The 23687-nt window shown below is 40.8% G+C and overlaps 1 protein-coding gene across 3 annotated transcripts in view; it reads right to left on the bottom strand.

Moving 5' to 3' along the window:
• Positions 1–23687, bottom strand: part of TRAPPC9 (trafficking protein particle complex subunit 9) — a 536040-nt gene that overhangs the window by 413569 nt on the left and 98784 nt on the right. For all 3 annotated transcript variants that reach the window (XM_054059308.1, XM_054059310.1, XM_054059309.1), the window contains one exon: positions 13938–14062. In XM_054059308.1, coding sequence (XP_053915283.1) covers positions 13938–14062 — 125 coding nt within the window. The remainder of the gene's footprint in view (positions 1–13937; positions 14063–23687) is intronic.

Below are 23687 nucleotides of genomic sequence, written 5' to 3'. Positions count from 1 at the left end.
AGGTACAATAAGTTAAGAACAGATACCTAGGATAGGAAGCACTTTACTTGCTTCAGAATCCAGTGTTGGAATTTGAAGTCGGACAAATTAAGGTTAATGGTAAAATGCAGTCTTGAATGACACAGGCACGCTACCACTGAAGTCACTGCTAGATGGATGTAGAAAGTTTTCTGCTATGATATATATTAATAAAACCGACTAACTTCCAAAAATGCATGTTTCAGCTCAGAATTCTTGGCTTGATGCTGGAAGCACTGAGATAAATACATCAAGATCAGATTAGATGGATCATCAGTAGGAGTTTTTCTACCAAGGCTACAAGAATAGATTCACAGTACCTGGATAACACTCCATGTTCCTGTGTTTCAACTCATTTGCTCTCCACTTGTAGCTATTCCTCCTCTATTCCAGACTGGAGCAGGAGCTAACAATAGAGCCTATGGGTGACTACCAAGCAATCTGACAAACTCAGGGGGAGCATTTGTATTGACCACAGCGCTGCACTGACCAATCAAAGGGTAGAAAAATATATTAAGAGGGAATAGAAATTGACACAGAATAATTAACACAAACAGATATAGATAGTAAGTCACAGGAAAAAAGCATTGGGCTAGGAGTGAAATCCAGAAATGGCTTTCGGAAAAAGTATCAAGATGATGAGCAGAGAAAAACCTTATACTGAATTTCTCCAGCAGTAAAATATGTGGGATTTTAGACTTTTTTTTTTTTTTTTTTTTAGGTTCTTAAGAAACAGCATTCTATCACCTGTTTCTCACCCTAGTTATTGAAAGAAACGTTTGGTGGTTATATAGAAAATATTCCTAATTGTACATATTGTGCCATCTTGGACAAGTCATTTATTCAATGTTCTGGGCTGTCGGCCACTACATCAAATGGCAGCAACAGTAATAAAGTTATCTATTACTGCATTTGCATAGCATCTAACAAAAAATTAGGGGAGTTTCACAGAATGCCTTAAACCTAATCAAGTTGCTTGTACGGTACCTGAAATGCACTGCTGAGTTTGCTAGTAATTTTATTCAAAGATACCACATGACTGAAAGTAAACTTAAAAAAATGTGAGTCCAAAGAAGGACAATGAAGCCGGTGAAGGGTCTGAAGCACGAGTGTTATGAGGAATGGCTGAAGGAATTGGGATTGTTCAGTTTGGACAAAAGGAGGCTGAGGGAAGACCCTATCACTCTCTACAACTCCCTGAAAGGAGGTTGAAGTGAGATGAGTGTTGGTCTCTTCTCCCAAGTAATAAGTGATAGGACAAGAGGAAGCTGCACCAGGGAAAGTTTAGACTGGGTATTAGGAAAAATTACTTCAACAAAAGGGTTGTCAAGCATTGAAACAGGCTGCTCAGCAAAGTGGTTGTGTCACCATCCCTGGGACTATTCAAAAGATGTGTGGATGTGGTACTTAAGGAAATGGTTTAGTGATGAACTTGCCAGCATTAGGTTAAGGGTTGGACTCAATAATCCTAAAGCTCTTTTCAAACCCACACGATTCTGTGATTCGATACTATGATTCTATGAAAATTTATATAAGCCAGCTACCACTACAAAGTAATCCAGAAGCCTTCTTGCTCCTCAGAATTGTTTTATTAAAAAAACATGCATTTTAATTGCTTCTTGTCATTTGCCTTTTCCTCTTGCTCAGACCTATTTCAGCTAAATCAATAATAAGTTTTAAGAGTCCCAGGTTAGCCAATCATTATGAGTTCTCCACTTTTACAGACATAATTGCAGAGGATGATATGTTATGTTCACTGTATTTAATGGCTATAGACAGTTGATGTATATCCAAGTTACTTAACAGTAGTGTTTATACTAATAAACTACAGATCTCTAAGTCAAGGGGCATAGAAAATATTCTAGGCATAAACAAATTGCATCAGTGCAAAGGATTAATTTTTCAACAGTAACAGTCGTAGTACTTTGCTCTACATCTTCTACTACCAGAGAATGAGATTCCATTTAAGCTCTGTAAAATCAGAAATTTAATTTACTATGTTTAGACCTAAAGAAAAGCAGATCTAAACCAGTCATAGAGAAAAATCTAAGAAATTACACTATGTCATCTGTATCTCCAGATTCCTGCACTTCCTATCTTCATATAAGAAATTTTTTCATCAATTGCTTTTCCTCTCTCACATCTTTAGCCACTGCAATACACAGAAAAAATAGCATTTAATGTCAATGTATAGAAACCAGCTTCAAAACAGTGGCCAACAAAATATGAGTTACATCTTAGATCCATCTCATGTAAATCATTATTTAAATATGCATTTATCTTGCTTTATTCCCTCTTGTACTAGGATTTTCCTGTCCTCTACTTCTGACAATTTCAGATAACTTTCATATCTTGGAAATTTAAGGCTTTTAAAGCCAAACGTGTCCTACTCACCCTAACAAAGAGTCAGCTGTTGACACCGATCAATGAAAGTAAGCACAACATTATTCTTAGTAGTATATTAAGACACAAAGCTGCATTAAAACTTGACATTTTATGCCTGTTTTCACTCATAGCAGTAGAAAGCTTTAAGCAAACAAGCAAATCAAATCTGAATTCTCTTAAGCAATGTCTCAATGAGAACACTAGTCCAAACTGTCTTACTACAATTGTGAACTATGACATTTAAAAAACCCATAAACAGTATGTGGAGCTTACTGTGATGATCATTCAGTTGTTTCCCTAGGTGAAACAAAGTTGGCAAAGCAGATTCCGATGTGCCCTTTCAAAAATGACTCGGCATCAATTACAGCAATCACATTCTGTGTTTCCAGCTTATTCTGAGGAAAACTACCACACTTGACCTACTCTTTTGAAGTCCCCACAGTGATAAATTACTGAAATTTGTTCTCTTTCTCATACTCCTGGGCAAGGCAGCTATTAAGAATGCCACTTTTAGCTAAACAGAAGATCCGCGGTCTAAAGATTCTACGTCTTTATGAAGATGCTCTTTAACTCCTTTGGCTACTTGCCTAAAAACCAGAACAAAGCTACAAGCATAACTACTACCTGTGCCTGTGACAGAGAAATCAAGACTACTACAAGAAGAATATTATTTGAAAAATTCAGAAAGCCGTTTTAAAGTTATCAAGGATATGCTGCTAAGAATGTCCTGCATACGGTACATGGTGTTCACCTCAGCCTTCAGAAATCTGTTCTCCATTATTCATGCACTGGATCACTGTGGTTAAAAGACCACAGAAAAAGATTAAATTGATAAAATTTATGTAATTTCAAAAACCTCCATCAAATATTTGGCATAAGCAGTATGAGCAACATTTAAGCAAAAACATAACATGAGGTTGAAACCAGCTTCAGAAGCAAATTTCTAGATCACAACATTTTGAACCTGACCATTCCATAATGTAAGACCTAAATTGAAGTGATCAGAACAAAATCCTCCAAAGAGAGGACAAGAACCTAAATTACCCTTTCTTCTCCATGCCTTCTTCCATATTTGAAAGAGGCTAATGGTATTCAGCTCTAGACAAGAATTGTAAAGAAAAAGCACTAATAGCAGCACCTAAAAACTAAATACAACTAGGACAAAGACAATGTTTGCTACCATTTGATAGTAATGAAATTCAAGCAGGTGGTTTTGGATGTGAAAAAAACGTGATCACGAGGAAATTTCTGCACAGAATCAAAAGTGGTATTACATTTACGGAGTAACTGTTCCAGTTACCATAATTTGGTGAGCATGCCTCCTCTTGCCAAATCACTTTTCCAAAGAACACATCACTTTCATCCCAAATGACTGTTCAGAAGCTCATTTGGTTAAATCTGTCACATTAGAATGATTTTTTTAAGGTCAGCCATTTGTTATTGTTTCTGGGGAAGATTTATAACAGTAATTCCACATCATTAGTAGATCAATGTCAAAGGAAATACAAGGTATGTTTACAACGCTGCACGTAAACTTCTACTTCTAAGTAAATCACTCAGAAGTTAGAAAAATTATTTCCGCCAGGAAGCAATTTTCCAGAGATATAACAAAGTAGTCTGTCTCCCTTGTTTTCAAGGGCAAAACAAGAAGCAAAGAGATACAGAAAAACTAAATAAGAGACAAGTAGCATTTATTTGCTAAGTGATTTACCTACTATGTTATCTACTAGGCTCCAAAGTTATAAACTAACACCTATGAGGGTAAGGGTGAAGAGATCTTAGTATGGAATTATAAAACAAAACCTACAAGGGTAAACAGAGGAAATGGAAGAAAAGGGTGTATTAAGCAATAAATGAAAGGCAAGATGGAGAACTGCAGATGAAAGGCTCTTAGCATTGCTAAGGCATCTGTGGAACTGCACAAGTTCAGTTACAGTAGGACAAAAATTGTTGAAGCAAGTTCTTAGACTGCTGGCTGTATTACAGCACATTTTAAAAGATGAAGATTTTAATATCTAGCTAAAAATGAAAATGCAGCCATGAATTTTACCGAACTTACATGGAACAACTCACAAACGCAAAGCTACTGAACAGAATGTGCTGATACTCAACTGAGGGCACCTTCATGTCATACTGAGTAGCAACAGGATTTTTAAAAAGATGAAATAACAGGAGTTTCAGAATGAAATAAAAAGCATGTATTCAGAATCTTGCTACACAGAAAAGAATAACCCAAATCCATAAAATTACACTGAATACACTTCTAGCTCTTCTCCAGCTGTTTGATAAACGATATACACTACATTGAAACTATAATCTTATATTGTGTAACATTTCCTTCCATGCATAGATCTAAAGAGCTGAATAAAACTCTCTCTCATGCTGTTCCATAAATGGCATTACTTTGTCGTGTCACGAACAATAACACCCTTAAGGCAGGTTATAGTTAACTGTAGTAAGACAGCACCTGTATGACACTCTCTGCATTTAATTTCACACTCACATGGGTTGAATTACAATCTTGATTGTGCTTTCAAAAGCACATAAAGAAATTTATTGGATCAGTTTATACAGGCACTGGAGAACCTTCCAGCTGATCAGTGTTGCCCTTTCACTTGGTCTCCTCAGTACTATTTTCTGGTGCATTTCACCTTCTGCCATGATGTTTTCCCACCAGTGTTGTACTCCCGAGCAAACCAACATGAGCTGCTTTGTAGGACGCAGTGTTTATACTAATACCTAATCTAATCATAAAAAGCAATAATCAGGAAAGTCCTCATTATGTGCTATTGAAGGAATAAAACAATGAAGGCTGCAGAAGACCTGCATCTGGCCAGCAATTAAGCCAAAAAAGACGGAAGGTAAAGATAACCCCTATTTCAACCTTATATGGAAACTTCAAAGGGAGCCAGATGCCAACAAAATAGAATAGGGGAATGCTCTGTAGACTTCAGACTCAATAAAGGATCATGGGGAGCATGCACAAGGGGGACAACACTTATTATAACTAGTATTGGGAAATGTGATTAATATGCATGATTTTTATGAGAAATATAATACATATGTATAAATTCAGTGTATAAAAAGCCTGCTACTTGTAGTCACCAGCATACATTGTAGGAGGATTGATCCCCCATATATCCGGTACCAAATAAAAAGAATGCCTGCTTAAGACCCCCAGCTGGTGTTCGGAAGTTTCTTTTCCCAATTTCAGTGACAAGAGCAGCTGCCTGCAACTATTCTGTGATTCTAGGACTCTAACTACTGCAACAGGATCTTAACTGTAGTTGAGGAACAAGGCCAACAATGGCCATGAAGGACTCCCTCTGGAAAGAAGCTCTCATGACTGTCCATTGCTGTTCACATAAGCTCTGTTTATTGGGTTGATGTCAACTTTAATTTTTGTTTGTTCATCTTTAGACAAGAGAGAAATTCAGATGAAGTATGTTTTATACAGTAGATTGTACCTGCTGTAACTATCCTTGATGAGACATTTGTTTGGGTATAAGCAGAGTAACATCTCCTGCTTAGTGAGCAACAATGAAAAACGTTCGGAGAACACAGTGCTTTTGACAGGCAGATAGCAAATCTATCAACAATTTTTTCTACCAATACAATACAATTTTTTAATGCTTCTTTCATGTCAAATAAAATGGCAAAGAATAGGAAGTACTTGAAGTTGTAAAATATGTTGAATTGAAACTGCAGCTACAAAAGTGGTAATACTGCACATAAAGCACCAGATGAGATAAATTAATTGAATTTATTCAAATCCAGGGGGAAGTAGCAAATTTATTTCTCCCATGGCTCTGGAGAATAGCTTCAGTAGAAAATCTTCGTGTTCTGGAGTACAAACCTCTCTAGGGCACAACAGAGCATTCATTTCTTGATGGAACAATTCACAGAGGAGATAGAGGGTTGGTGAGCAGCAATGCTGCTCAATACTCAAGAACTTACAGAACCCCCAAACACTTCATGGATTTTAAGCAATGTCAAATTGGGTATTGCAAGGAAAGTTAAGAGTGTTTAGGCCCAGACAACTGTCTACAAATATCTGAAAGGAAGTCGTAGAGAGGTGGGACTTGGTCTTTTCTCCCCAGCGAATGGCAACAGGACGAGAGGAAATGGCCTCTAGTTGCGCCAGGGGAGGTTCAGATTAGACACCAGGAAAAGTTTCTTCACTGAAAGGATTATTAGGCACTGGAACAGGCTTCCCAGGGAAGTTGTGGATGCCTCGTCCCTTTGGATGGGGCCTTGAGCCGCCTAGTCCAGTGGGAGGTGTCCCTGGCCATGGCAGAATTGGATGATCTTTAAGGTCCCTTCCAACCCAAACCATTCCACGACTCTATGACTTTTGGCAGGATCAGGATTATTTAAAAGGTAAACAAAACAACCTCCAACTTGTTCTGTTAAAGTGCTTCAACTTAGAATAGATGTGAAGCTTATGGGTAAAAGGAGTTTATCTCAATTAACAGCATACCTTCATCCTAGAAGGGCAGAGCCTGACAACAAAAAATCCAGTTAAGGCCTGTATCTCATTTTAATGCACTGCTGACTAAATCAGAAAATACACACTAAAGGCAATGTATTAAATTAGACCAGCTCTGCATAGCATATTCAAACACTCCCAACTGTTTACTGATAGTGCGGGAACAGAGTTGTTCCATGAGATTATTTAGAATCATAAAATCATAGAACAGTTTGATTCAGAAAGGACCTTAAAGATCATCCAGTTCCAACCTCCCTGCCATGGGCAGGGACACCTCCCACTACATCAGGTTGCTCAAAGCTTCATCCAACCTCATCTTGATCACCTCCAGGGATGGGGCACTCACAACTTCTCTAGGTAACCTCTGCCAGTGCCGCATCACCCTCACAGGAAATATTTTTTTCCTAATATCTAATCTAAATATCCCCTCCTTCAGCTTAAAACCGTTACTCCTCTTATCCCTGCACTCCTGATAAAGAGCCCCTCCCCAGCTTAAACTTCTCCAGCTCCTGCAGTGGAATCTCTAGAATTACAGTCAATGTTCAGTATGTAGAGGCAAATTCTTCTGAACATACAAGTTTCAAAACTAATAAATACGTCAGCTGAGGCCCTTAAATTATAAACCAGCCCTCAATCTGCCATGCAACTATGTCAATGTTTAATAGCTTAAACCAATATTTAAAAAAAACACAATACACTTGCAAAGTTTTCTGCACCCAAATAAAAAACTTCTCCACTTCAACCCTTACTTTGATCTCCTGTCCAGTTAGGGCCATGTAGCATTTCTTAATTCCAGTTTTATTCCAAAGAGACCATGGATGTTACACTGAATCAAGATATTCCAATGACTAGTTTTCCTATTCATGGAATCATAGAACCAGAGAACCATAGAATCACGGAATCATAGATTCATAGAATAATAGAATAAGAGAATAATAGAATGGGTTGGTTTGGAAAGGGCCTTAAAGATCATCCAGTTCTTTGGATGCAGCCCAGGATATTCTTGGCTTTCTGGGCCGCAAATGGACATTGCCGGCTTGTCATCTACTGACACCCTCAAGTCCTTCTCTTCAGGGCTGCTTTCAATCCATTCTCTGCCCTGCCTGTATCTGTGCTTGGGATTGCCCTGACTCAGGTGCAGGACCTTGCACTCGGCCTTGTTGAACTTCACGAGGAACTAGCAATGCATTACCATTACATGATGGCAATCACTGTGACTTTAAGGACCAGAATTCCACAGATCAGACAGAGCTCTGTGCCTCAAGTCCATAATATGTGGCATGGTGTAAGACTGCGCTTCTTCCATCTCCAAGAACTAGACTAAGCAAAATAATTTCAGCTTCCAAGCATGAAAACCACTACAGTATTCATTAGGTTAAAAATATCACATTGTTTACTAAGAGATTACGTTTGTTTAAATGTCTGTCTGCTGCTTGTGCATTAAGACATAGAACAGTTGAATATCTAACCACACTGCAGTGTTACTCAAAAAGTAACAGATTCAGCCTCAGAACAGACCATTTCATGTACCAGTATAACCACAGTGACGCAGACCTAAGCAGGGGCTCACTCTGCCGCACAGATGCACCCGATAACAACTGAGGGTTTTAGGCAATGCTCACTACAACGACTCAGTAGTGAACAGTAGAAAAGAGTACGTCTGAACATAACATACCATTGTGATATTCTGTTCAGCTTGAGGGTATAAGCAAGCTTTATGATGAGGTCATAAAGCAATTTCATACTGAATTTATGAGATCATTATAACAGCCATTTCCAGAAGCCAGTGATGAGTTTATTAGAATACAGCCTGTAGCAAAATTGAAAATGTAGATTGCAGAGAAGCTGAACTGTAATACTGGCAATATCCAATACTGAAGCAGAGAAACGGTAAGGCAAACAAGGGAGGAGGGAAGGTTTAAGCATTAAGACTTATAAATATACAAACAAGGACATTTCAGAATCAGTAACAAGAGCAGCACTGATTTATATGAATTTTCATTTGCGAAAATTCACCTTTATTTGAAGACTGGCTTATGCACAGCACATGGGATTGAAAAGTAACTACTGCTCCTGAATATTCACAACAGACACATATTGCTAAATCATGATTAAATGACAGCAGAGCATTTTCACCACACATACCAATGGTTTAAGATCAACCTTATTTCTTAACTTAAAAATCTCCCATTTGCTTCTTACATTGGTCCCACCAGGAGTTATGTGTGGAATCCCCAACATAAGAAGGATATGGAACTGTCGGAATGGGTCCAGAGGAGGGCACGAAGATGATCAGAGGGCTGGAGCACCTCCCATATGAGGACAGGGTGAGAGAGTCGAGGTTGTTCAGCCTGGAGAAGTGAAGACTCTGGGGAGACCTTAGAGCAGACTTTCAGTACCTGAAAGGGGCTACAGGAAATCTGGGGAGGGACTTTTTACAAGGGCATGAAGTGACAGGACGAGGGGGAATGGCTTTAAATTGGAAGGGAGAAGATTTAGATTAGACATTAGGAAGAAACTGTTCACCATGAGGCACTGGTCAGGCACTGGCACAGGTTGTCCATGGAAGTTGTGGATGCCCCCTCCCTGGAGGTGTTCAAGGCCAGGTTGGATGAGGCTTTGAACAGCCTGCTCCAGTGGGAGGTGTCCCCGCCCATGGCAGGGGGGTTGAAACTGGATGATCTTTAAGGTCCCTTCCAACCCAAACCATTCTATGATTCTATGAATGGTCCTTGTCAAACCACATCAATTGCTTTGACTATTAGAAGATAAACCTTAAACTATAATCAAGCCATCATCTTCAATGGCACCGTGCAGGAGACAGTCAACAGCCTGCACATGCTTGAAATGCTCTGCAGCAACAGAGAGAAACTGAAGTATCTTTTAAGGAGATTCTAGGATGCTCAAAAAGATTCATAAATATCAAACACTCTGAGATTCAAGCTCAAAGGGGACCTTGGCTCATTTCTCTTTTAGATATCCCAGCTTGCTACACTTTAGACAGCTCAGTTCCTACTGAGCAAATGCGTTTGCATTTGACAATGAAATATATTCGCTTACTCTGAAAGATGCCCAGTCTAAAACCAAGCAAGTTAAAACAAAAAAAATATAGCAAATTCCTCAGCAGCCTGACAAGAAAACTGGATCAGAACACACTCTAATTGTATCTTTAAATGCTTAGTTAACTCAATTATTCACAATAACTGCCTGATATTTTCTTTAGAATTTGTTTAGCTTGTATTTTAAGCTACTGGTGGTTCTTACATTTATTCCTACTGAAGAGCACTCTTAAAGTAGAGAGAAGCTGCGAACAGAAATAAAGGGGCCTGTGAGTTCTGGTTCACAGCAAGTCAAATACGAGCCAGCAGTGCACTCTGGCAGCCAGGACGGCCAACCGTGTCCTGGGGTGCACCAAGCACAGCACTGCTTGCCAGTCAAGGGAGGTGATAGTCCCACTCTGCTTCGCACTCGTGTGGCCCCACCTTGAATACTGTGTTTTGGGTGCTACTGGATAAAAAGGATATCAAGCTACTGGAGACTATCCAGAGGAGGCCACGAAGTTGGTGAAGGATTTAGAGGGGAAGCCATATGAGAAGCAGCTGAAGTCACTTGGTTTGTTCAGCCTGGAGAAAAGGAGACTGAGGGGAGATCTCATTGCAGTCTCCAGCTTCCTTACAAGGAGAGGAGGGAGAGCAGGTGCTGATCTCTTCTCTCTAGTGACCAATGATAGGACCTGAGAGAATGGCAGAAAAAACGTGCCAGTGGAGGTTTAGATTGGGTATTAGGAAAAGGGTCTTCACCCAGAATGCGGTGGAGCACTGGAACAACTCCCCAAGGAAACAGTCATGGTGCCAAGCCTGACAATATTCCAGATGTATTTGGACAACACCCTCAGACACACAGTGTGAATGTTGGGGTTGTCCTGTGCACGGACAGGTGTTGGACTGGATGATCCTTGTGGGTCTCTTCCAACTCAGGACATTCTATGATTCTATGATCCTATTAAACTGATGAAGTAGACAGCAAGGGAGAAAGCTGGATGTGTAACACCTTATCACAAAAAGCCTAGCAGTCTGATGTAATGGAGTCATCTAAATAGACAAGTGCAGTCTTTTCAGCTATGACAGGCAATTTTCTCCAGTCATTTGCCCAGTCCCAACCACATACGTCCATAAACCCAGAGATTTAATTATGTGGGCAGTCTGGTGAATTGGAAAATACTTCTAAGATATCCTAAATAGTTCCGAACTTCATAAGCATTCCTAATCCAGGTGTAGATAAATGACTGGTTTATAGTAGTTTAACTGGGACAAACTGGGAAAAGATTATTATTCAAGGCTATATTAACGTGGTAAATAGAAACAGAAGTTATAGAAATGGATATTTGTTAAAAGTGGATGAGCCATGACAGTAAATCACCCTACAGGTGGTGATACCTTACTGTGGTTTTCTCTCTGCTCATCTACCACAGACAAATCTTAAAAATATTGGAAAAACATAAGTCATGTTTTTCCTATCATGGATGTTGTCTGCAAATAAATTATTAACATTCTCATCATGTAAGTACTTAGAAATATGATTTTGTAGATTTCCTCCAAAGCTTTATCCTGCTGGCTATTTTAACACACTGATTCTTTTATTTCCCCCTCTATAAATCATCTGCTCTAAACATTGCAAAAAGTGCAAGGTTAGCAATTAAGCCTGTTTTACAATAGACGCTAACACAGTAAATTGTAAATCTCAGGCATCTATGGGAGCTGAACAGCAGTTGTACAAATTAGGGTCGATACACATAAAATTTAGTGAGCAAGGAATCTCTTGGTGATATGGGAATGTGTATTCTCTATTGAACATTGGTTTTGTCACCTGTAAGGTGATAAAAATCTCACGTGCAAGGCCATTCTACCACAAAATACCAACTATTAAAATAAAAACAAGTAATTAAATTGAAGAAGAAGAAGAAGAAGAAGAAGAAGAAGAAGAAGAAGAAGAAGAAGAAGAAGAAAGTAATAAAGTATATACAAATATATGAAATCGCACCCCCACCCCCGATGACTTTACCCCACTACAAATGCTGCAGAGCAGACATGAGCGAAAGGGTCCGAGGCTAAGAGGGAGATGGGATAAGAGGAAGATGGTCTCAGGAACTGGATTCAGGAACACACGCATCTGGGATCAGGGCAAACAGACAGGAGGTCCTCACTGCACGTCGGTCATCGAAGAACAGAACGAGACCCTTGTGATCTCTCAGGTTCATACCAACTATGACATCTGTGGCATGGAATGCTCTGTTGGTCAGTTTGGGGTCACCTGTCCTGTCCACCCCTCCCTGCAGGTGAGAGCTTTTTCACTTCTTTGAGTTAGGGCGCCCCACCGGCTCAAGGATGACCTTGGTTACTGTAGGAATATGTATAAGCAATGGCCTTTCTGTACACTAATGCCCAGTGTAATCACTGCTGGAGAGAACACTGTTTGAAAACATGCAGTTAATTCTCAGAAAATGAAGTTACTCAGACAAGGCTGAGCTAAAGCCAGAAAACTGATACTGCTTTAGCTCAAACCACAGCTCTGTTTCACTATATGCTGCCACAAACCAACTTCTTGTTTTACAGCTCCCCAGCATCTTTGTAATGCCATCATTGTGAATGGCATTACAAAATGGATCATTGTGAACCTGCAACTTCTCAGTTGCCAGGACAACACACTGACAAAAGTGTACCAAAAGGCATTTTTGGTGCAAAGAAATTCTGTATTTCTATATTTTTAGTTGAATTTCGAAATAACATCCCCCTTGCTTCCGTAAGTCAGAAGTGACTATAGGTCAGGCATTTTACACAAAGTCTAAACATAAAAAGTTACTGCTGGATACTTTACCCATCTAAATATCAAATACTTTCCTCAATCATGCTGATTTGTATTTCTGAGCAATTAGGAAGTACCTTGCTATGTCACAAAGTACAAAGAAAGACTTTACTCATTTTCTATCAACTTTCATACGCTGTCATCATCCTCTTTGTACTGCAGAATCAAATAAGGATGAACTACCAGTACTAATGGTCCAAAAGAAACACACTTAAAAATTAATAGCATCACCTGTTTATTGATCAAACAGAATTGTAAATTACCTCCCTGGGAAGAAAGTAAGTTCACATGCAAATCAAGTTGCTGAGAAAAGCAAAGACTATATTTGCTTCTCGACCAAAGAAATGCTGAGCCAAATATTTCAGTGCGCAACACCCGATCTGAACATTGACCAAACGAATTAATGCAGAACACAACTCCACGAAGAATATGTATCAAATACTACATGACATGCTAAACATCCACCAAAGTAATGGATGAACCCAACAAAGTGCTACAGTATATTTTTTACTTTCTTTGTTAATTTAATCTTAAATTAGATCTTCTGTGAGTCTGGCCAGTATAAAGCTTATTCTTACTTTACAGCTCAAAACAAGAAGTTTACATCTTCAATAAGTAAGATCTTCACTAGCTTCCTCCAGGGAAGAGGAAGCTCCTCTCTCAGTAATCACAGAGCAGCTTCTACCTACACAACTGTTCTTTCATCCTGTTCTTTTACTTTTCTTCTGGCTCTCTCAACTACTCTGTTTTATTTCTTACATGATCACCTCTAAAGGCTTACGACTGTTAAGTGTGAAGATAAGATGTTGATTCTAAAATGTTTAGAAGGTACAAATCCTTCTGTACATTTTAATATAAGAAAACAAATAATTCATAACAAAGCACCTTCCTGCAGAGTATATAGCATAGGAAAGCAATGTGAGATGGAGGACTGACAGATCCTTGAGTATACCATACCGATACTGAACCCTTTACAATTTCAGTTCTTAGCCTGTTCTTGTTTCACCTTTCTGTTTGTTTGTTCTAATATAACACTGCAAACACAGAACATCAAGCTGTTCTAAAAAAAAAAAAAAACAAAGGGAAATATTTATGAGAAAAAGAAACCTTTAATTTTTAATCACAAAACAAACCAGAAAAACAAAAACCACATTTTTTAATTATTCTGATGTCACTCACTCACCTTCACATGACTGAAGTCACCAGCTTTGCTGCTTTCTTGTGGATTAATAGGTTTAGTTTCTACTCTTGGTTTGACAACTTGCCGGAAAGGACTGGAGAGCGGAAGTCCGCTAACACTGATTCCATCTAAAAATACAATAAATGAAATTACTTTTGCTAGTCTAATGTTATGTTTGATTCTAATGAAGCTGTATTATCAAAGGGAGAGAAAACACACAAAAAGGAATATTAACACTTTTTATTAGAAGGCTGTATTTTTCCCTAGAAGCCAGAAGAACTCAAAAAAGAATTCACGCAACACTCAGTGAAGGTCACAGAGATGGAAGGTAACAATTGCATTTAAATATCACAACAGAGATGTCAGAGTAAATAATATAACATTAATTTTAATATTCACACTGTTTTAAAAGAACAAAGGTAAAAGATTGTTGTTTTCCATGAAAGCAACCTTATAAAGCTGATCGGGATCTGTAAAGTGATTTCCAATCTGAGGATTCCTTTTTCAAGTATAATATGTGGAAAAGAACAGAAAATAGAGAAATCATGTTTAGTACCATCGACTAATGTAAAAATATGTAAAATCACTTGCAACAGGATGAGAGAAAATGGCCTCAAGTTGCACCACGGGAGGTTTAGATCGGACATTAGGAAAAAATCCTTTACTGAAAGGGTGGTGAAGCACTGGAAGAGGCTGCCCAGGGAAACGGTGGAGTCACCATCCCTGGACATGTTCAAAATACATGTCGACATGGCACTTTAGGACATGGTTTAGTAAGCACAGTGGTGGGGCTGACGGTTGTACTGGATGATATTAAGGGTCTTCTCCAATCTTAATGATTCTATGATTTTATGAAACTATTTCTCATGTATAACAAAGGCAGAACGGAAACTAAGGTTTACATTCTAATAGTCAATGAAAAGCTTAACAGATAATGGATATCCTTAGAGGGAGGTCCTCAACTGATGAAGGGGCCGGAGAAAAAGTCTTACGAGGAGCAGCTGAGGGAAATGAGGTTGTTTAGACTGGAGAAGAGGAAGCTGAGGGGAGACCTTATTGCTCTCTACAACTACCTAAAAGGAGATTGCAAAGAGGTGGGTGTTGGTCTCTTCTCCCAAGTGATAGGTGACAGGACAAGAGGGAATGGCCTTACGCTGTGCCAGGGGAAGTTTAGATTGGACATTAGGAAAAATTTCATTACTGAAAGGGTCATCAGGCACTGGCAGAGGCCGCCCAGGAAGGTGGTTGAGTCACCATCCCTGCGGTGTTTAAAAGGGAGGTAGATTAGGTGCTTGGGAACATGATTTAGTAGTAGACAGGTACGGTTGGAGTTGATGATCTCAAAGGTCTTTTCCAACCTAATGATTCTATGATTTACTAGCAGTCTGAGTACTGGCATACAGTATAGCAACAAAAAAACAACCAGATAACCCAGAGGTTTTTTATTGCTGATAAGTTTGTATAGCTTTAAGGTAAATAAATAGTCTGCAGCATGTCTGGGTTTCTGAACCTACCCAAGCTACTTTCTAAGCATAAATCATTAAACTATGTGAAAGTTACTGTTGAATCAAAACAAGCCAAAGGAACAAGAAAATTGAAATACTGAAGTTTTAACATACATTAAAACTAGATTGAAAATTTATTATTAACAATACTTCATTGTTTAGATTTACATCTGAATTCCAAAGATGACCAGGACTTTGTTCCTTTATGTGCTATGCAGAGCAACTGCAATCCACAAACACCAAGTATATACAAGAAAAATCTCACATATCGCAGCCAAAACACATATTTAAACATATGGGAAACACCAAATTATTACGCCAAACCCAAACATCCTTCTTTGGAAATTGCTTCTACCAAATTATATTTGCTAATATCACATCTCAATTAAATGGATGACCTTGAATCTGGACTTGTTGAAGATACATTCCTCAACAAAAGAAAATCAGAAGAACTAGACGGAGATGAAACTGGCTTTAATTCATGAAAATCCAAATTCACAGTTATCCAAATGAGAAAACAAAGGGCATATTGCCATAGATCTTTACTTCCAATTTCCATCTCTAACTACCTTGTTTTAAAACGCACCTCAGTTCAGCCTTAAAGATACAGCATTATGATGACCATCAGATTTGAAGATGCAAATTCAGGAGGCTTACTAGTAAAAAAAAAAAAAAATATAGAATCATAGAATGGTTTGGGTTGGAAAGGACCTTAAAGATCATCTAGTTCCAACCTCGGGGTTGGGCAGGGACACCTCCCACTAGATGGGGCTGCTCAAAGCCCCATCCAACCTGGAAAAGTTGGATGGAACTGAAAAAAGTTGGAACTGAAAAAATACTATTTCTCAGGAAATTAATATTTCCATTGCAACCACCACCAACATCATCCACTTCCAAAATCGATAACCTTTACATATTATGGCAAAAGATGGAATTGTATTCACTGATCTACTTCAAGTGGGCAAAGCCTCACTTGATGCTGTGTATTTGTACTGGCTGGGGCAGGGATAGAGTTAATTTTCTTCGTAGTACCTGGTATGGGGCTGTGGTTTGGATTTGTGCTAGAACCACTGTTGATAACTCAGGGTTGTTCCAGTTATTGCTGAGCAGTGCTTAAACAGAGTCAAGCCCTTTTCTGCTCTTCACGCCACCACACCAGCGAGTAGGCAGGGGGTGCAGCAAGGAGCTGGGAGGGGACACATCTGGGACAGTTGATCCCAACTCACCAAAGGATAATACATGCCAGATAACATCATGTCCAGCCTATAAATCTGGGGGAGGAGGTCGGCACAGGGAGGCACTACTTGGGGAGGGGCTGGAAATCGGTCACCTCATGGTGAGCAGCGGTTTTCATTTGCACCACATGTCTCTCTCTATGTGTGGTCTGGTTTGAGGTTTTTCCTCTTTTTCTAAATTTTTTTTAATTGATTTTTTTTATATAATTCTTCAACTCTTTTTATCTCAACCAATGAGTTTCCTTCTCACTTTTACCGTTCCAATTCTTTGTCTATCCCACCAGGGGAGAGGGTTGAGTGACCAGCTGTGTGGTCACAGAATCATAGAAAGATTTAGGTCGGAATGGACCTTAAAGATCACCCGGTTTCAACCTGATCCAGTGGAATGTGTTCCCACCCACAGATCTTTAAGGTCACTTCCGACTCAAACCCTTCTATGATTCTATGGGAGTGACAATAATTTTGTATGGGTTAACAGTTAACAGAACAGAACAGAAATAACAAGGTATGAAACCATTGCTAAACCAGCTCTTACCATCTCTTAAAAGCCAACTGCTCCTGAAGCACACATATTTCTTAGCCTAAGATTTGAGACAATAATACACTAAAAATTCCAAGACAGCTTGCCAACAAAACTGATCATAAATCCATTTGATAGCAGGCTTTAAAATTTACTCTTTTTTAATTAAAATAAAAGGTTCTACCTGACAAAAAATAATTCTTTTCAAATTGATGAATTATTTTCACCAGTTCTATACATAGAACAAAAGTTGAAACTGATTGGTACATAAAATTGCAAAGAAAAGAACCAAGGATGGAAAAATTGCATAGCATTAGTCATATTTTCCATTTTATATAAGGCACAAGTTTTGCTTTCTTTGAGAAAGGAATAGATAATACCTAAAACAACATCATGGACATACAACTGATATGTGCCTTAATTGTTTAACCTTTAAAAAATCTATTTTATTTTCATTTTCCTAGAGGAAAAAAAGACAAAGGTTAGTTTAAACCTTTTCTCTGGGGAAAAGGGAATTTTTTCATTTCTAAATTGTACCTGCAACAGGAGGTGCAACAGCAAAGTAAACATTGATTCTGTACTCAAACTTGGCACACAAGGCAGAGCCTGGTGTCAGGCTGCATCTTAAACGACTCACCCCTACGTAACTTTGACCATGCAAGGGGACTTCTCTGCCAGAGGACAAAAAAAAAAAATAATGTTCTTCTGCTGGTAATTTTTTTTAAAATATTTTGCTTTTCCTGTTCTTTGACCATGCAGCAAAGTTAGCCAGACACGGACCAGCTCCTCTACAATACATGACACAGTCACCACAGAAGGGGAAGCATTACGTTAAAAGCCCTGGTTGGCTGCAGAACTTAATGAACGTAAAAGCATAGAATGTCCTGAGTTGGGATGGACCCACAAGGATCATAGAATCATATAATCATAGAATCATAGAATAGTTAGGGTTGGAAGGGACCTTAAAGACCATCTTGTTCCAACCCTCCTGCCATAGGCAGGGCGATTCCACTAGATCAGGCTACCCAAGGCCCCATCCAACCTAGCCTTGAGCACCTCCAGGGATGGGGGGGTCCACAACCCCCTGCTGTCTACTTCATCAGTTTAATAGAATGTCCTGAGTTGGAACAGTCCCACAAGGATCATCCAGTCCAACTCCTGTCCCTGCACAGGACACCCCTGACATTCACACCATGTGTCTGAGGGCATTGTCTAAATGCTTCTTGAATACTACCAGACTTGGCACCAGGACGGCCTTCCTGGCTGCTCTAGTGCTCCACCACCCTCTTGGGGAAGAACCTTTTCCTAATATCCAACCTAAATCTCCCCTGGCACATCTTTCAGACCTAGCATGAACACTTCAAACAATAAAAAAAAAGACAGAGAAGTCTTTTAATGAAGAACCATGCTCCGCACCTACTTCTCCTCCATACTAAGTTGTTTCCCATCTAAACTTTCAGCTACAACAGACAGGAAGACACATTAGGAAAAGTATAACTCACAGAGTCATAGAATGGTTTGAGTTGGAAGGGATCTTAAAGATCATCTAATTCCAACACCCCTGCCATGGGCAGGGACACCTCCTGTTAGATAAGGCTGCTCAAGGCCCCATCCAACGTGGCACTGAACAACGATCGTGATAAAAGTTTGGATTGATGCTTCCAGCATTAACATGAAATCAGTAAGCTAACCAAACTACAAATCATAAATTGAAAGACAAAGGAAAGGGAAAAATTAGAAAATCATAAAATCATGGAACATCTAGAGTTGGAAGGGACCCACAAGGATCATCAAGTCCAACTCCTGTCCCTGCACAGGACAACCCTGACATTCACACCATGTGTCTGAGGGTGTTGTCCAAATGCTTCTTCAATACTGTCAGACGTGGCACCAGGACAGCTTTCCTGGGGAGATGCTATAGTGCTCCACCACTCTCCCGGGGAAAACCTTTTCCTAATATCCAACCTAGATCTCCCCTGGCACATCTTCCTGCCACTCCCTCAGTTCCTAGCACTCCCTAGGCTCTATGGACATCCAGGGCTGCCTTGTCCCAGGTGCAAAATCTAGCACTTGCCCTCATTGAATTTCATGCAGTTCATGACTGCCCAGCTCTTCCAGTTTGTCCAGTTCCCTCTGCAGAATCTCTCTGCCCTCAAGAGTGTCAATAACTTCCTCCAAAGAAAGAATGTATAAAATTTCAAGCCCCACTGAAGCAGTTCACCCAAAGTTTTAAATTACTTTATATTTATATTTATTCATACTTCATACATTTTATTTTCTCTCATGAATTTTAGAGATTTGAAGATGTTGAATCCTCCACAGTTTTCTTTTGTCAATATATACCGTCATACAGCTTGAGCAGCCTTTCTTACTGCAGAAAGAACAATTCTCTTTCTGTCCTGTCCAGAAATCTTCCTAATTTCTAGAACTCACATTGAATATTTCCATGGTAACAACACATGACCAATACTTCTTCCATGGTAACTGCGAAAATGCAGTTTGCCTTTCCAGCATCGCAGTCACTGCTGTCACAACAGAGCAAAATCTCTTAACGACATTTCCTCTCTCCTCTCCAATGTTAAGTAAATTGTCAGTTTAACTTCATTAGCCATTTTCGCAACATGCTGCGCAGAAGAATCCCACACAATTTCATATTTAAACAAGGGGAAGTTCACTAAGAGAGTTAAACCCATGGATTTACAACCCAATGACTAAGCATTGAAGAAAGAGCTGGCATGGGACAGCTTCCGTCCCAGTCTAACACACAGCTCCCATGTAGGGCTGTGCTGTACAATGACCATTGGCCTGACCCAGCAGAAGAAAATGCATGAACTTCTGACCAGGAGCATCACAACTACAGTGGTCTCAATCTCTGTGGCAAGGAAACCCCTAGATACCCTTACTCTTGAAGCCAGGACAACATGGAAATTTGTTTGTACTCCAAGGCAGTCCACAGGCAACTGGCAATACGATGTCACATGAGAGGCAAAACAGTTCAAAACTCACTACTTGAGAGGAGTCTTTAGGGAGGTGGGTGTTGGTGTCTTCTCTCAAGTTACAAGTGATAGGATGAGAGGAAATCACAGAATCATAGAATCACTAGTTTTGAAAAGACCTCTTGGATCATCAAGTCCAACCATTCCTATCTGTCCCTGAGCACCTCATCTACCTGTCTTTCAAATACCTTCAGGGATGGTGACTCGACCACCTCCCTGGGCAGCCTCTGCCAGTGCCCGATGACCCTTTCTGTGATTTTTTTTTTTTTCTGATATCCAGTCTGAACCTCCCCTGGTGCAGCTTGAGGCCATTCCCTCTTATCCTGTCCCCTGTCACTTGGGAGAAGAGGCCAGCACCCACCCCTCTACAACCTCCTTTCAAGTAGTTGTAGAGAGCAATAAGGTCTCCCCTCAGCCTCCTCTGCTCAAGGCTAAACAACCCCAGTTCCGTCAGCTGCTCCTCATAAGACTTGTTCTCCAGACCCTTCACCAGCTTCGTTGCTCTTCTCTGGACACGCTCCAGAGCCTCAACATCCTCCTCGCAGCGAGGGACCCAGAACTGAACACAGTACTCGAGATGCGGTCCCTCCAGTGCCGAGTACAGAGGCAGAATAACCTCCCTGCACCTGCTGGTCATGCCGTTTCTGAAACAAGCCAAGATGCCATTGGCCTTCTTAACCATCTGGGCACCTCCTCCAGGCAGCTTTCTAGCCACTCTTCTCCTAATCTGTAGCACTGCACAGGGTTGTTGTGCTTCAAGTGCAGGACCTTTGCTTTTAAAAGGCATTTGGCCTTTTAAACCTCATGCCATTGGTCTCAGCTCAGCAGTCCAGCCTGTTCAGATCCCCTTGAAGAGCCTCCCTACCCTCAAGCAGATAGACACTTCCTCACAGCTTAGTGTCATCTGCGAACTTGCTAAGGGTACAATGGCCTCAAGTTGTGTCAGAGGAGATTTAGATTGGATATTAGGAAAATTGTCTTTACTGAAACAGTAAGGAAGCTTTGGAAGAGGCTGCCCAGGGGAGTGGTGGAGTCTTCATATATAGAGGTGTTAAAAAAACGTGAAGAAATGGCACTTTGTGACATGGTTTAGTTGGCATGGTTTAGTTGGTGTTGGGCTGGATGAGCTTAGAGGACTTTTCTAACCTTAACGATTCTAAGATTCTATGATTTTAGGTTAAACTGATACTTCTTTGTAGACAAAATGCTTACAACCCAACAGCAGTACAAAACAGCTTATTGCTTTTTCTTCCTAAAGACACACAAAATGTACTTAATATGATATATGCGGTGCCCGTGCCCACGTGTCAGCACTGGGGCTGCCTGGCCACCTCTATTTGGAGAGACCGGGTCCCAGTTGGCTCCAGCAGCCCCACCACAGGACACAGCTGAGCCCCTCAGCCAAGCTAGGGGCACCAGGGAGGAAACTGGTTTCCAAAAGGGCCAAAGGTGACACAAGAAGAGGCGAAGGAAGCCAAGGAGGGAGCAGCAGCAGTGGGAACCCCAGGCTGGAGAAGGAGGGTAGGAGGTGCTGCAGCCTGGAGCAGGGATCCCCTGCAGCCCTGCAGAGACCCCGCCGGAGCAGAGACCACCCTGCAGCCTGGGGAGGGACCCAGGCTGCAGCAGGAGGAATTTCCCGCAGGAGCTGTGGCTGTGGAGAGCCCAGGTGGGAGCAGATTGTCCTTGAAGGACTGCAGCTGAGGCAAGAGACCACACTGGAGCAGGAAGAGGTGTGAGGAGGGAGGGAGTGGTTGAGAGAGGGGCTGTCATGGGCTGTCCCAAATCCCCATCTCCATCCCTGCACCTCTTGGACGAGAGAAGTCAGGAGTGAAGAGGTTTCTCTTGTTTCTCACCACACAGAGATATTTTATTTGGCAATAAATCATGCAGTTTTCCCAATGACAGTAATGGGCGAATGATTGACCTCAACCCATGAGCTTTCTCATCCAGTTTTCTCCCTCTGTCCTGTTCAGTATGAGGTGTGATCAAGCAGCTGTGCAGCAGGGGGACATCTGGCCTTCCGTCAAGGTAAACTGCCACTTACTAAAACCTATAAAATCATTACAGTAACTTCTTTCCTACATGAGTGTTTTAACAGTGTTAAATAATAACCCAAGAGATATGTCAGAGTTTTGGAAAGAACACAACTTGAGCATAAAATATGAAAACTAAATGCCCCTTGAACCCATTTGTTTATTTTGTCAATCCGTTCCTTGATAGAAATTTCAAAACAAAAACCCTCTTGATAGGCAACCTTTCCTAAGAGCAGTGAAACAGTTTTGAACTACTTTCAGTATGCAGAAAAAGAAGAGATAAAAAACAACTCAGCAATGTGCCCAGGTGGCCAAGAAGGCCAATGGCATCTTGGCTTGTATCAGAAATGGCGTGACCAGCAGGTCCAGGGAGGTTATTCTGCCCCTGTACTTGGCACTGGTGAGACCGCACCTTGAGTACTGTGTTCAGTTCTGGGCCCCTCACCACAAGAAGGATGTTGAGGCTCTGGAGCGTGTCCAGAGAAAAGCAACAAAGGTGGTGAAGGGTCTGGAGAACAAATCTTTTGAGGAGCGGCTGAGAGAGCTGGGGTTGTTTAGCCTGGAGAAGAGGAGACTGAGGGAAGACCTTACTGTTCTCTACAACTACCTGAAAGGAGGTTGTGGAGAGGAGGGAGCTGGCCTCTTCTCCCAAGGAACAGGGGACAGGACAAGGGGGAATGGCCTCAAGCTGCACCAGGGGAGGTTCAGGCTGAACAGCAGGAAAAAAATTTTCATGGAAAGGGTCATTGGGCACTGGAACAGGCTGCCCAGGGAGGTGGTGGAGTCACCTTCCCTGGAGGTCTTTAAGGGGTGGGTGGACGAGGTGCTGAGGGGCATGGTTTAGGGAGTGTTAGGAATGGTTGGACTTGATGGCCCAGTGGGTCCCTTCCAACCTAGTGATTCTATGATTCTATGATTCAAGACAGGAGAGTATGCTCGCCAAACCAGAATCAGCCTTTTCCCCCGTGAAATTAAAAGAACCATCTTTAATTCTGCTGAAAATGGGCAGAATTCTAAAAACTTGCTGTCTGCAGCAACGAAGAGGGGGATAACACAGGAGTAAACAGAGTTTCAGGCAATATAATCCACTTAACCCTTCATACTATGGGTGGGTATTAAGATGTAGTTCCTTCCCTCTCTCAAAAACAGGCTTAAGACCATCACACAAGAGACCACAGGCAGCTTCTCCAGGCAAAGCTACTCAGATAGCATCAATGCTTTGGCTCCCAGGAGCAAGGCAGAGACAACTCGTAGCAAGCTAAGTACTTCTTTGAGACTCCATTACATTTGAAGAGGATGGTAATAATGATTCATAGAATCATAGAATGGTTTGGGTTGGAAGGGACCTTTAAGATCATCTAGTTCCAACCCCCTGCCATGGGCAGGGACACCTCCCACTACTAGACCAGGCTGCTCAAACCCCCATCCAGCCTGGCTTTGAACACTTCCAGGGAGGGGGCATCC

This window comes from Cuculus canorus, chromosome 2 (genome assembly GCF_017976375.1).
Source record: "Cuculus canorus isolate bCucCan1 chromosome 2, bCucCan1.pri, whole genome shotgun sequence".
Taxonomy (NCBI): Eukaryota; Metazoa; Chordata; class Aves; order Cuculiformes; family Cuculidae; genus Cuculus; species Cuculus canorus.
The sequence above is the reverse complement of the archived record's forward strand: the minus strand, read 5'-3'. Positions and strand labels throughout refer to the sequence as shown.